Source organism: Ursus arctos, unplaced genomic scaffold, assembly GCF_023065955.2.
Source record: "Ursus arctos isolate Adak ecotype North America unplaced genomic scaffold, UrsArc2.0 scaffold_3, whole genome shotgun sequence".
NCBI classification, from domain to species: Eukaryota; Metazoa; Chordata; class Mammalia; order Carnivora; family Ursidae; genus Ursus; species Ursus arctos.
In genome coordinates, this window is record NW_026622985.1 from 36115100 (window position 1) to 36128599 (window position 13500).

Genomic DNA, 13500 nt, shown 5'->3' on the forward strand with positions numbered 1-13500 from the left:
TCCTTATGACTGCATTTGACGGGTAATTGCTGGCTTAATAGCATCAAATTCATGTTTAAATGCCATAAAGGACCAAGGGGCTATTTGTGTTCCAGAGAAGATACGCCAGGCGGCCAGATTGTGTTGTCCACGGGCATCAAGAAAACACGCCGCCAAGTTTCCGTGATCGCTCCGGCCCCCGGAGGTCCCCAGAGAGTACGAGAGGGTCTTATGGGCCACTTGCCACAATATCATCGCCTTGTCAGAAAGCTCTTCATTTTGTTCCAAGGGCAGAGGACACTGTCCCGGCTGTGTCGTGAAACACTAATAAAAAACTCGTCTTACAGGTTGAAGAGTTTTCATTTTTAAGAGTTGAGGAGACAGGGATTTCTGACAGGCCCGGATGGACAGCATGAAACATGACCACTGTGAAAATATGGCCTCCCGAGGTTTAGAGAGATGGTGGCTTGAAGGGATGATCTGAATAATAAAGGCAGGTCTCTGTTTTATTCGCCTTGGTCACCTGGCTTCCTGTATGTTAGAGTGACTTTGATGGGCAATTTAATTAAACTGCTATTTGTTTTGTAAGTGCAAGTGCTTATCTCTTGATTTTATCCTCTGCTGCTCAAGTAAGTTGGTCAATGATTGATTTTTTTTAGCATCATAATACAGGTAACTTTCTCAGTTTTATACATTTCTGCATGGAAATTCGCTGTTTTCTCAAATTATTCCACCAAGTTTAGATGTGTTTATTTTTATGGCCAAGAGATGGGACTGAAATAGCTTCTGTGGGAAGAAACAAGGTTCTTTCTCTAGGTTAAAACTGTAAATTTGTTTCCAAATATTAAATCAATGCTTTTTACTTATGTTAAAATCACATTTTTTATAGCTTTCAGGGCCAAGTCTTGAAGTCTATCAACCCAAGGAAAGAAAGTATGGAACAGCCTAGGACAAATTGGCCATTGATCAAATTTAAGACCCAATGCTCACTTTTAGAAAGACAATGTTGTAAAAATCAGGCTTATTAAGAAAATAAGGATTTTTCGAGATCACTTTAACTCCTTCTTTTGTGTATCGAGGACCATGCCCAAAAATTCAGGATCACAGAGTTTCCTCCACAATGCAAAGGTGACAACTTTTCCACCTATGGTGGGAGGTCAAGCTTGCTAAGGGGAAAAAAAGAAAAGTTAAAGAGGAAGCAAAATATCCAAGACTGGACCTTTCTAGCCAGCAAGGCTGGACATCTTGAGGGAGAAGAACTACAGGTTGATCGAGAGATTGGATGCCGTGTTCTCATCCGTGTTCACACACTTAAAATGTTCATCCAGGGTTGAACTTTGGGAGAGCAGTGGCGGGGGAGAAGACCTAGAAACAACCAGATATGCCTGAGAGGGTCTAAGGACATGGAGGTGAGTGGCCAGCGTCAGGAAGAGTGTAGACTCCTTGGAGAACCCCAACCCTCAGCTTAGGTCTGTGTCCATTCTGGCCCTAAACAGATGACAAGAAGGAGGCTTAGCTCCTCACGAAGTGTGAGGAAGTGGCAGTGCCTGAAGAGAGGACTTGGGGTTTCCTGTGTATACATTGCATTAACGTAATCAGAAGGCTGCCGTGTTTGAAGATATCACATCTAGAGACAATTGACCGGGATCATGTGCTCTGATGGTGGGAGCTGGAAATCTGAATAGAGTCAGGAACAATTTAAAGGAGCCACTCTGCCACTCTGCCGTGGAGATCCGGGAGGGTTTCCAGGACAATGAGTCCATCTGAGGACCCTCCCTCTCCCCATGAGATCATAGCAGCTACACTCCTACCTCTGACTGATATTCATCTCCTATACACTAGTCTGGCCATACTGATTATTTACGGTCAAAGTCTCTTCTAACTGATCCTGGTTGTTAAATATTAGTATTTTGAATATTGTTCCTATACATATCCCATATTTCCAGAAACCATCTTAGAGGGAAACTCAGAACTCTCAACGGTAGAGAATTTTATTCACAGCGACTGAACATTTACCTAAAGAGACTGCTAAAAATTTGAATCAGACTAAACATATTAAGTTGTCCTTCCCTTTGCCACTAAGGTGCAGAACCCGTAAAGGGAGGATCCGAGCAGTTAATCGAATATAAAGAAACTACATTGTTTCTCTACGAAATTTAGTGAATTTGCAGCTTTGTGAGCAATCCTGGTATACAGGAGATTGGAGAGGTCTGGGGACTTCCAGTTTTCCTTAAATCCGTTAGCAACACTAAGACCCACAGGGCAGGGATTTTTGTCTGTTTTGTTCACTGCTGTACCGCCAGTGCTCCGAATAAGCGTCTGGCGCATGGCGGATGCTCGGTAAGTATCTGCGGAAGAAATTACAACTGTAGCATGAGGCACGCTTGCAAAGTGCCTCCTAGGAATAGTAAAACAATATCAACAAAAGCAGTGTCCCCCAGTGTCCCTATCATACTCCCTAGTTGTCAGCTCCCTCTAGGCATATTATGTTCCATTTTAGGCCCCCAAATTTAAGAGGGGCATTCAACAATAAACTAGAGAGGATCCGGGAGAGCAGGCAGGACAAGAGAATTCTGAAAACCACTCCCAAATAGGGACCAGTTGATACTAGTCAAGGAAAAAAATGTTAAGAGATAGGATGCTATTTTCAAATGTCAGAAATTCATTAAGGATGAGAATGGAATAAATGTATGATTGCACGTTCATAATTAGACCCAATGAAAAAAAAATTATGGGTAGGCAATTTTGGCTCGATGTAACAAAGAAAATACTGACTCTCATTTTCCGGTAATGGAATGGATTGCTTGTGAACCAGGATGTGAGAATCACGTATTATCTTGTATTTTCTTTTCAATATTCATGGTATTTGCCTCCCTTTCCCTTTAACTCATTGTATATTCTTGAAAGCAGAAAAATGTAAGATTTGGAATGTAGGGTTAGATTTAAAACTTCATTACCGTTACAATGACGGGGCCTTTCAATTGATTGTTCACTCTCTTGGGCCCTAAGTGGGGGGGCAAACTCTAATCTGACAACGCATCTTTGCAGAGTCCAGAGCTCACTCTGATTACCTGCCGTCCATTGCAAAGTGAAATCGCGCATTTTGTAAATGAGGTAAGATTTCATGAAGTTGATGAAAATGTAAGGGAACTGCCCAAATAACATACAAAACTATTTACTAATCCTCATTAGTTAATAATCGAATGAGGAGAGTTTGAAAACATAAGGATTAATAAGTATTTCAGTGGGAACTGCAGCCACTGGGTTTGAAAGTCACCGGAATGTCAAACAATGAAGACGGGCCCTTGGCAAAACTGATGAAGCTCTTGAACACTTTTGTAAATATGATCTTTTTTATATTAATTTGACAAAAGTCACTCCAAAGGTAAAGGATATTGCTTCATGTTATTATAAAATTGGATCAGAAGAATGATCTTACCTCGAAAATAGTAAACTATTTGTTTTGTGGTCCAATGAATACACATAGCTCTGTCAACTTAAATGTTGTTAAATACTAGGTGAAAAAATGTTCCCCATAATTTTTGCCCTTATTTTTTAAGATGAATTTAAAATGAGCTTCCCCCCGCCCCCATCTTGTGAAATTTGGTCTTCATTTTCCATAGATTCCATTTTGGTGGACTTCTTTAGCAAAAATTAGCCTCCAATAATGCAAAACTCCTTGATCTCTTTGTTTCTTCTGCCAGGAATGTTTTTTTTCCCTTTTAGTTTTGTCAAAAAGGGATAAAACATATCAGTAATATCAATAAATGCTGTATTTCTACATGAGTTCCCACGTGGATATCAAAGACACAGTGGTGTCTTATTTGCCACCAAGCACTGTGCTAAGGACCTTGTAAATAATCAATAAATAACTCTTTATTCATTTATTCATTCATGCTAGGCACCAAGGACATAGAAGAATTCAGTTTCTTACTTCCTGGAACTCACAATTCTGTCGTTATTCTGAGTTAACAAGTTATCCCTATATACATATTAGTATTATACATATACAGAAACACTTTCTTATCACAAATGTAATATATACTCATTGTAGATGAATTCAGAAAATAAGAAAGAGATAAAAAAGAAATCAAATGTAATCTTACCACAAGGAAATAAAAGCTCATGATATTTGGAAATAGATGCTTACAGACTTTTTTCCCCTATGTATGCATATAGTATATGTATCTAAACATTTGTATATTATATAAATATGTACGAATTATATAAGTATATATAATTGTACAAATTATGTAATTTATACAAATGTATATTTGTACACTATATAAATTTAAATATTTAAAGATTTTAAGCTACATGTACTATTTAATAAATTGTCTAGCTCACATTTTAATGTTATTGTTATTATCATTATTTTTTAAAGATTTTTTAATTTTTTAAAAGATTTTATTTATTTATTTATTTGACACAGAGAGAGAGCCAGTGAGAGAGGGAACACAAGCTGGGGGAGTGGGAGAGGAAGAAGCAGGCTCCCAGCGGAGGAGCCTGATGTGGGGCTCGATCCCAGAGCACCGGGATCACGCCCTGAGCCAAAGGCAGACGCTTAATGACTGCGCCACCCAGGTGCCCCTAAAGATTTTGTTTATTTACTTGAGAGAGAGCAAAAGTGAGAGAGCATAGAGGGAGAGGGAGGAGCAGACTCCCTGCTGAGCAGAGAGACCGATCTGGTGCCCGATCCCAGGACCCTGAGATCATGAACTGAGCCAAAGACAGATGCTTAACAGGCTGAGCTACCCAGGTGCCCCTCATAGACATTTTTTTTTTTTTAAAGATTTTATTTATTTATTTGACAGAGATAAAGACAGCCAGTGAGAGAGGGAACACAAGCAGGAGGAGTGGGAGAGGAAGAAGCAGGCTCATAGCAGAGGAGCCTGATGCGGGGCTCGATCCCACAACATCAGGATCACACCCTGAGCCGAAGGCAGACGCTTAACTGCTGTACCACCCAGGCGCCCCCCTCATAGACATTTTTAATAAGTATATATCCACCGAATCATAATGACTGACATTGCATTATGTGGATATGCCGTAATTTGTTTATCAAATTTTCTACTATTGGTCATTTAGATTGCTTCCAAAATTTTTTCTATTAACATTACCCACACATACATTTTCACTCATTTATCCATCTTTCTGTTTGGGTCAAATATTTTATACAATGTTAAGCTTGAAGATTTAAAAATTAAGAATATTAACAATAAATTTAAACATTAAAAAATGAGCAAACTGAATCCACAGTGTTAGAAGTCAAGATAATGGTTGTCATTGGGGTTCAGGGTGAGTGTTTGGATTGGAAGGAGACGTAAAAGTTGTTTAAAGCGCGCTTGGACTATCCTGTGGTTCGATCTGGGGTTGGCTACATTGGGGTGTTCGCTTTGTAAAAATTCTATGAGCTGTATGCTTACGACTTGTCACTTTCCCTTTTCTTCTATTTAGGTTGCACATCAATGAAATAAGTTAAAAAATTGTGCTATGATATGCATCCATGTTTACATCCTTAAGTAAATTCTAAGAATCCAATACCATTATCATTTTTTTAACTCATGTTGCTAATTATTCTGCAGAAAAGTTTGCACCAGTTTTGACTCTAATCAACACTATATAAGATGGCATTTCACTGCATTCCAATTAATACTTACTGTCATCATTTTTCTAATTTTTAATGATTTATAAATTTAAACTTTGACTTTCTCTCTCTAACTTTTCATTTGGAAAATATTCAAACTCACAGAAAAGCTGAAAGAATAATATAATGGACACCCAGAGCTCCTTCATTAGATTTGCCAACTTTCAACTTTTTGCCACGTTAGCTTTCTTTCTCTGTTCCTATTTACTCCCCCCCATACACATACACTTACACAGGCACACACACGTGTGTGTGTATATATACATACACATTTAATTCCCCATTTCCGAACTATTTGAAAAGAAGTTTTAGCCATCATGGCAATTTACCCCTTAATGCATCACTTAAGAATAAGGATATGTTTCTATATAACACAGCCCCTCTCCTGTGCCTTGAAACATTAACAGTACTTCCGTACTACGAAGTAATAGCTAGTCTGTATTCGTATTTCCGCATTTGCCCCGAGATATAGTTTTTTCTGTTTTTAAAATACAGGGTTAAATAAAGTTCATTCACTCACTGCACTTGCCTGTTTTGTCTCTTTAGTCTCTTTTTACCTGAAACAGTCCTGCCACCATACCCTACTCCGCTTTCTTTCACGATGTTGAAATTGCTCAAGTCTAGGTCACTTGAAAACCTTCTGTTTGTTTTCCAATGTGTACAACTCTGCTTGATTCTGTGGGCTTATATTACAAAATTATTATAGGTTTTCAGAGGCACATGTATCAGCAACTGTAACAAATTTTCATTTTTGGCTATTGGTTAATCAGAGCAGGGCGCTGGATCTCCAGTTGGGCACCAGATGTTTTTACTGAGAGGGGGAAAAAAAGCATTAAGAGCTTTTAAATCTTAAGCTATTGCTTTGATCACATAAGAAATAATACTGACATTTCGTTCTCCGAAATGTGTTGCAAGGGTTTTCCTTGATATTGACACGGTATATTATTCAATGAATCTGTTAGTATAGAACCAGTTTAAAAGACCTGAAAAGGCAGTGACAGCCAAGAAGGATATTTTGAAGTTTGAAATGATCCCTATATAAATAGAACGGATCAGCATAACTTTGGGATAAAATTAGCCGACAGTTTGTGGGCTCTCCAGCATGTGCCTGTTTGCTTGGTGCCGCTCTCCTGATAAATCACAACAAAGCTTCCAGAGGGAGAGGAAGGATGGAAGGCGCCGCCACCCCTTTTACTAAGTCTGCAGCTGCCAAGTTAGTTAAGAGAAATTTCCTTGACGCTCTAAAGTCAAATGACTTCGGAAAACTGAAGGCCATTTTAATCCAAAGGCTAATAGATGTGGACACGGTTTTTGAAGTTGAAGATGAGAATATGGTTTTGGCATCTTATAAACAAGGTAAAAATTATAGGTGTGATTATAAAATCGATAGAAAATGGATTTTTTGTAATGCACAGCGTCGGTCACCCACTCTAAACCAGTAGCTCTTATGGTTTAAGTATAGATTTTTAAAAATGTTTCTGACTTCATCTTTTCTCTCTTTTTAACTAGATAGCATCATGGGGTATATATGTGTATTTCTTTCTTTCGCTCTGTCTTTTCTTTTCTCTTCTTTCTCTATCCTTATGTCTGGAATTTGAAATCCTGGACAATCATGTTTATTTGTGTACTTTGCTTTTATTTCTAAGTGTTCTGCCTAAAATGACTCAGCTTAAAGAAAACATCTTTAGATTATGGCTAAACAGGCTGCTAAGATCTGATCCAGACAGTGTGACTGCCTTGGGGACAGGCTGCTAGCTCCCTGCTCACACAGCCACTTAAAGGTATATCATCTCTGTATCTATCTGGATGGAAAAGGGGATTTTTGCCCCCATTTGGAGGGTTAATGACTGGGTTAGGCTCTGCCTTAATGCACCTTGATGGTCCTTATCATGGTAATGAGGTTTTAGTTCAGGCAAAAAGCTGAAACCAGAAAACCCAAAAAGTTAACTTTTTTCCCTTGACTACCATAATAGATCAAAACTGCAGTGGTCCTAAATACAGGATGTCTGCCTTTTAAAGAACGAGGGGTAACAAGAATGAGAACTGAATTTTTTTTTTTTTAATCAAGGGATTTTCTGGAGCCCACGCTTAAGAAATCAGAAATAAATTAGAAGTGCGTACATTCTGATTTCCCAAATCAGCTAGTTAATGGGGAACTTGAGTAGCGAGGCCATCTGGTGAGCAGACAACAAACAAACACCGCGTTCGACATCACTTCTGTTTAAACAAAATAGATGATAAGGTCTTGTGTTCGGCATTGGGAGAGAGAGAGCGATTCTTTCTTCATGTTGAAAGTACTTTCCATTCACATATAAATCATCAGCACCATCAATTTTCAGAAACTAACGTTAATGGTATATATTTCCACATTAATTTACTGTACTCTGGTTGTTAGTTCTGGAGGAAAGGATAGAACAGTGGCGGCCAGTGACTGTGTTTGTGATTTTTCCTGGAGGGCTTTATCATAAATTGGTATTGCTATTTTGACTGGAAGATAATGAGGAGGTTTGTTTTTTAAAAAGTAGTTGATGGGGCTTTGTTAGAAAGAAGGACTGCATACCATATAATCAGATTACCTTCACCTTCTGGATTTGTTCGGTGAAAGACTGAACGCTAAGTATGTTTTTAAGGTGTCTTTTAAGCTTATGTGTGTGCCGATGAAAATAACTTAGGTCCAAGGCAGTGTAATTTATTTAACACTGAGTTGTGAAGACCGCCTTTCCCCATCTCCTAAACATGCCAAATTGCATGGATCACCCGAGGTTTTGAGGTTGTGAGAAAAAGGAAGTTTGAGGGCAGGCTCCGGGGGAGAAGGGTACTGTTTCTCCTGCTTCCGGTGGGGTCATCACCCCTGAATCAGAAGAAAATGCAGTTTTAATCCTTTCTGTCAATATGAGCTGATTCCTATGGTCCTCATAGAGCAAAAAATTCATTCACACTCATGGGTGTTTTCGTAGTGTTAGGACTGTGGGATGTGGCTTTCCATTAGGGAAACAGCAAATTACACCCTCTGGGAAAGGAAAAGTAAAGTTCCATTTCTTATGCATGCCAGGTGAACGTATACGCAGAAATGATAGAATTTGTGGTCATATTTTCAGGGTTTATACAGGAATTGTGTGTATGTGTGCGTGTGCACATGCTTGTGTGCACAGAAAGAAATACACGTACTCTCTGTTTATATGAATATGGGTGTAAGAATCTCTCTCTTCAACCGTAAGCCCAGATTAAAGCCTCATCTTTCTTCAAAGCTTCTTCAATTGTTTTCTTCACATTTTCACATGTCTTCCAGCCTAATTATCAAACCTTTTAATATTTCAGTCAGGAATGGAAGTGATAAATAGAATCCTAGTTGCTAGCCAAGCAAAGTTGACCTAAGTGGTTATATCAATTTCTCAAGTCACAAAGGAATTCCCAGGGAACAGGGTAGAGCTGAGCAGGCAACACTGGTTAATTAGTTAGGGTTAGTTCTAGGCATGAGACCCTTTTCTGTGTGGGCTGGAAGGGTATGTGGCTGGATTACACTTTGTGAGACTTCATTAAATCATAGCAGACTTTTTGGACATTGAATGCTATTGGATTCTTACATAACAATTTTTGATTTTTAAAAGCACCTTTGAAAGGCCCCACACAGAAAGGTGTATAGACCATAAGCATACAGCATGGTTAATTTTCATAACATAAACAAACCTATATAACCAACATCCAGATGTGGAAACAGAAACATTACCTCTTTAAAGTGTGAGAATCTTCAGGTTTTAGTTATTTTGTGGCTTATTAAACATGACAATGTTTAAAACCTATAAAAGTTACCATGCAACCTTTAAATTTGCTTGTATGATTAATTAATAATATAATAATAATAATAATAATATAATCTATATATAATATAATATAATAATATAATATAATCTATATTCAACATGTCATTGTCCTGCAGAAAATCAACAGGGGTACCATTAATCCCAAACCATTTGTATTTCTTTTAGGACATATAGCATTTTTCATAGAATTTCAAAAAGTGACCACATTTTTTTCCCTGAATATGGTATGTCTAAGTTAGTATACAAGTCAGTTCATAATTTTTGGAAAGACAATTCAGAACTCTGAATTCCTGGCGAGGAAATCAATTTGGGGTCTAAACATTGCTCCCCCAAATGCACCATCTACCTGGCACCCTCACGTAAGCAAATATAAGATGGAATCTGTGAGGAAGGCAGAACAAAGCATCTGGAAATTCACTTCCGCTTCCTCATCCCACTGAGTAGCTTCTCTCCCCCACTTGACAGAGAGCAGAATTCCAGAGCTCAGGTTCAAACTGTGGGTCCCGCCCAGCCCCAACACCGAATAATGACTCTTAAAGTTGGAGAGCTCTTGTTTTATTTTTTTTAAGTTCTGTTAAACTTCTAATCAAATCTTCAGATAAAATCATGTTTTATTAATCAAAAAAAAAAAAAAAAAAAAAGCCTGTCTCACACTTTGGAAAGCAAACATTAAAAACATGCCGGCTGGCATTTGGGATAACTCCTGGAGGACAGCAGGGACATGTGTCTCTAAAGGAAAAACAAGCAAAGCAAAATTCCACCCACCAGACGACGGCTTTAAAACGGGAACGGCGTGAAGAAGAGTTAGATACACAAACAACTTTTCAACTGCCACACGCAGTAAGTAGTTGCGAAGTCAAGGGCTATTAACGATAGGAAGTTTACTATGAGCCAAGTGCGCGGTGTGCAGAGTGAACGCAGGATCTGTAAGGAAACCCAAAGCTGTTCCTATGGGTTCTCACCAGTGATCCCTATCTGAACTGTGAACATCCATTAAGCTGTTTCCAAAGGCTTTTCCAACTACATGTTTCGATTCTCTTTCAGATGTATGAGCCTTGGCGTGCTAAGGATACAGGCAGAATATCATACTTCTCTCTTGGGTATGAAATTCCCTAGTCGGCAAGGTTAATCATAGTCCTTTTATTAATCAGTGTAACGCACTCTAAGCACTTCGTTTATGGCCCACAGCCGCAGGTTCTTTGGTTGTAGTCATATTTTTAATTAAAATAACCATTGAGTGATTTCACTGGAAAACTTTCTGGCAGGTACTCTATCTACTTTACTAAGTAACAGCTGCCTTCCAAATATCTTGAAAGCTCTTACTTCCACTCTCTTAATGAATAATCTCTTTATCACCTCATTTTCCTCTTTGCCAGAAATTTGCTCTCCTACTTCCCTATTACCATCCTGGGGTTCTTTTCCTTTCCTGGATGTTGCAACTTTTTTCTTTTACATGTTGCCTTTCAGGCTGACTTTTTTCCCCTCTCCTGGGGGAGCTCTGAGATTTATCCTGAAAATATTAGCTATTAAAAGATAGCCAAGAATTGTGCTTTAGTCTATAATCCTTCAGGACTGTGTAAATACGTGGACACAGGCAGAGCAAATGTCTGCTAATCCAGCCACGAGCAGCGTGTGTAACCTTTGGCTGTAATAACAGAGGCTTCTCATGTGTGGGGTTCTTTGGACTCAGACAACATTATAGCTGATAACTGTTGCAGAGCCCAGGCTTAGCTGAAAGTTTACCAGAGATGTGTACATCCCCCCAAACACGGAGCAGAATCAGTCCCTTCTTCCAAAAGATAGCCCGAACACGAACCCTTCTCTCTTTACGGTATGTCCTGAGCGGAGGGCTTTCTACTCACTACTCTGGGACTCAGACCTACCTCTTTGGTTTCAGATTTAATTAAACACACATACACATAGACACACGATTACTCTGAATATCTTTGCAGAGGTAAAACTTCTAAAATCTTTCTAGAACTTTTGCCTACAAGTGCTATTGTTTAAGAGTGAAATGCAGGCAGTCAGCAGATCACCCGAGGCGGCTGAAAGATTTGGGGAGCCCAGAGTTTGAGTTGATCTGTCCGGACCAGTTAGACAGCCATGAGCGCTTTATGCGACTTCATCTTATCCTTATTTGTGAAGCGGAGACGTTGTCGAGCCCCTCTCTAAATCCCCTGCATGCCGATAATCTATGATGTTATGAAGGGGAAATGATATAAACAGATGGTGTGTCATGGTTTGGGGAAGGTGAAAAGTAACTGTAGATACTACAAATCCACGTGGGCATGGCTGTATTTGAGAGTCTCTGCGGGTTTTTGGCCTGGGAGAGGATCCGTAGTCCCTTCTCAGTTCGAGTCCTCGCTCAAGCAGGGCTCTTCGAGCCATCGCTGCAGACCTGGGGGGGGGGGCGGGGGGGACAGTGTGAGTGGCTTACAGTTTTGGGGAGGCAATGGCTTCCTCACTGCCCCCTCAGGGGCTCTGTTTCCAGGTTCCATCCCCCCCCCCCCCCCCCCCCCCCCCCGGGCCATTGTGCCTATCTGAGCACACAGAGAGCAGCCTGGCATCTCTTTGAAAAACAAATGCTCAGAATTCATCACATTCTAGGTCCTGAAGCCCTGGGATAGCTCTGCCCCGGGAAGAAGGAGGAGTGTACAGAGTGGAGATGCCTGCTCAGGTCACTGTGGTTTTGTTATGCTGTGACTGTTGGGGGCTGTAAGGGAGAGGACAAATTCTGACGTGTTGGCGTCGCGGTATCAACACAAGCATGTTACTAGGCGCTGCCTCGCTGCGGTTTCTGAAGACGGGTGGGTGAGGTGGGAAGGCCGCTCTTGCTCTTTCCACACTTGGTACAAAGCGACCCGTGGCTGCAGCCTCATTTTCAGGTGTGACTGCACAGAGCCTCCTTGCCATGGGCTGCTCCGTTCTCCCCAGAAGGCTTTCTTGCTCCGCCCGGCATTGAATGATCCAGGATCCACCCTCCACGCTCCCCGCCCCCCCCACCACCACACACGCACAGGCACACCACCACCAAAAAGTTCTGCGATGCGGTTTCAAGATACGCTTCAGCGGGCCGTGATCTGACTCTGCCAATCTGTCCCCTTCCTCTTTCTCTATTCGGCTTCTAGGGGCATCGGCGAAGGTGTCTTGTTGCCAGCCACCTACGGGCGAGTCGTAGGCACAAGTTCATCCAGGGGGTGGGCTGAATCCCGGGACCCGGCCGTCACCAAGGCTGATTTCCTGGTTAATGATTATGACCAAAAGACGGGCAGAGGCAAGGGACTGAGAGACTAAGGACGACTGATGCATGGAATACATGGGGCAGGATACATTCTCCAGGTGCTACTGGGAATTTAGGAAGAAGAGAAAACATCCACAAGCAAATGCATTTCCATATCAGAGATGTGGTGTATTATAGATGAATTCGGGATCTGCTTTCCTTCCTCGTGATTTGTGAAGCAGGCTTGGCGCTAAAACCTACTCTGCTTCCGCAAAGACAAAGACAGATGGAAACCCTGCACTGCAGATATCCTGAGTCCATTAGCTTGGACTGCGGCGGGCGACTTACGGCTCTAGCAGGCTGAAAAAGTGGCAGTTTTCTCATCTGGAAAATGAAAGGCTTGGACTGCATAATCTTCCCTCCAGCGCTAACATTCTGTGTTTTCTTTGATTTTACATCAAAATGGTGTTTTCTTAATCAGCTCTCTACTGCTCCCTTTCTGAGATCATTTTTCTTCCCATTGCAGAAGCAGGCACGAGTTTCCAATCATTTGGTGCACAGAGCTGCCAAATCTTTGCTCCTAATCAGCAGGCACAACGTACTCCAGTTTCCAGATCTGGAACCAGCTTCTTTCCAAGACAGTTAGAAGAGACTGGCTTTGCAAATTGCTTGTTGAGGAAATCTGAGCGTTAAAATGACTGATTAAGTATTGGTGTTAATGTGATTCATTCATTATCAAAAGCAGGTTGCATACCACAGAGCTTGAAAACTCTGCGCGGAGCAGAGATTCAATGTACACAGCTAAATAGAAGTGTATAAATGGATCCACAAAC

General features: G+C 40.7%; 1 protein-coding gene across 4 annotated transcripts in view; it reads left to right on the top strand.

Moving 5' to 3' along the window:
- Positions 1-6708: 6708 nt before the first annotated feature.
- Positions 6709-13500, top strand: part of ASB4 (ankyrin repeat and SOCS box containing 4) — a 60334-nt gene continuing 53542 nt past the window's right edge. For 3 of the 4 annotated variants that reach the window (XR_008956322.1, XM_044386658.3, XM_044386663.3), the window contains exon 1: positions 6717-6982. Coding sequence is in view for 3 of the 4 variants with exons in the window: in XM_044386658.3 (XP_044242593.1) it covers positions 6796-6982 (187 nt within the window). In the remaining variant the exon portion in view is untranslated. Of the gene's footprint in view, positions 6983-13500 lie in introns of all 4 variants that reach the window. The other variant, XM_026506092.4, reaches the window with a different exon arrangement.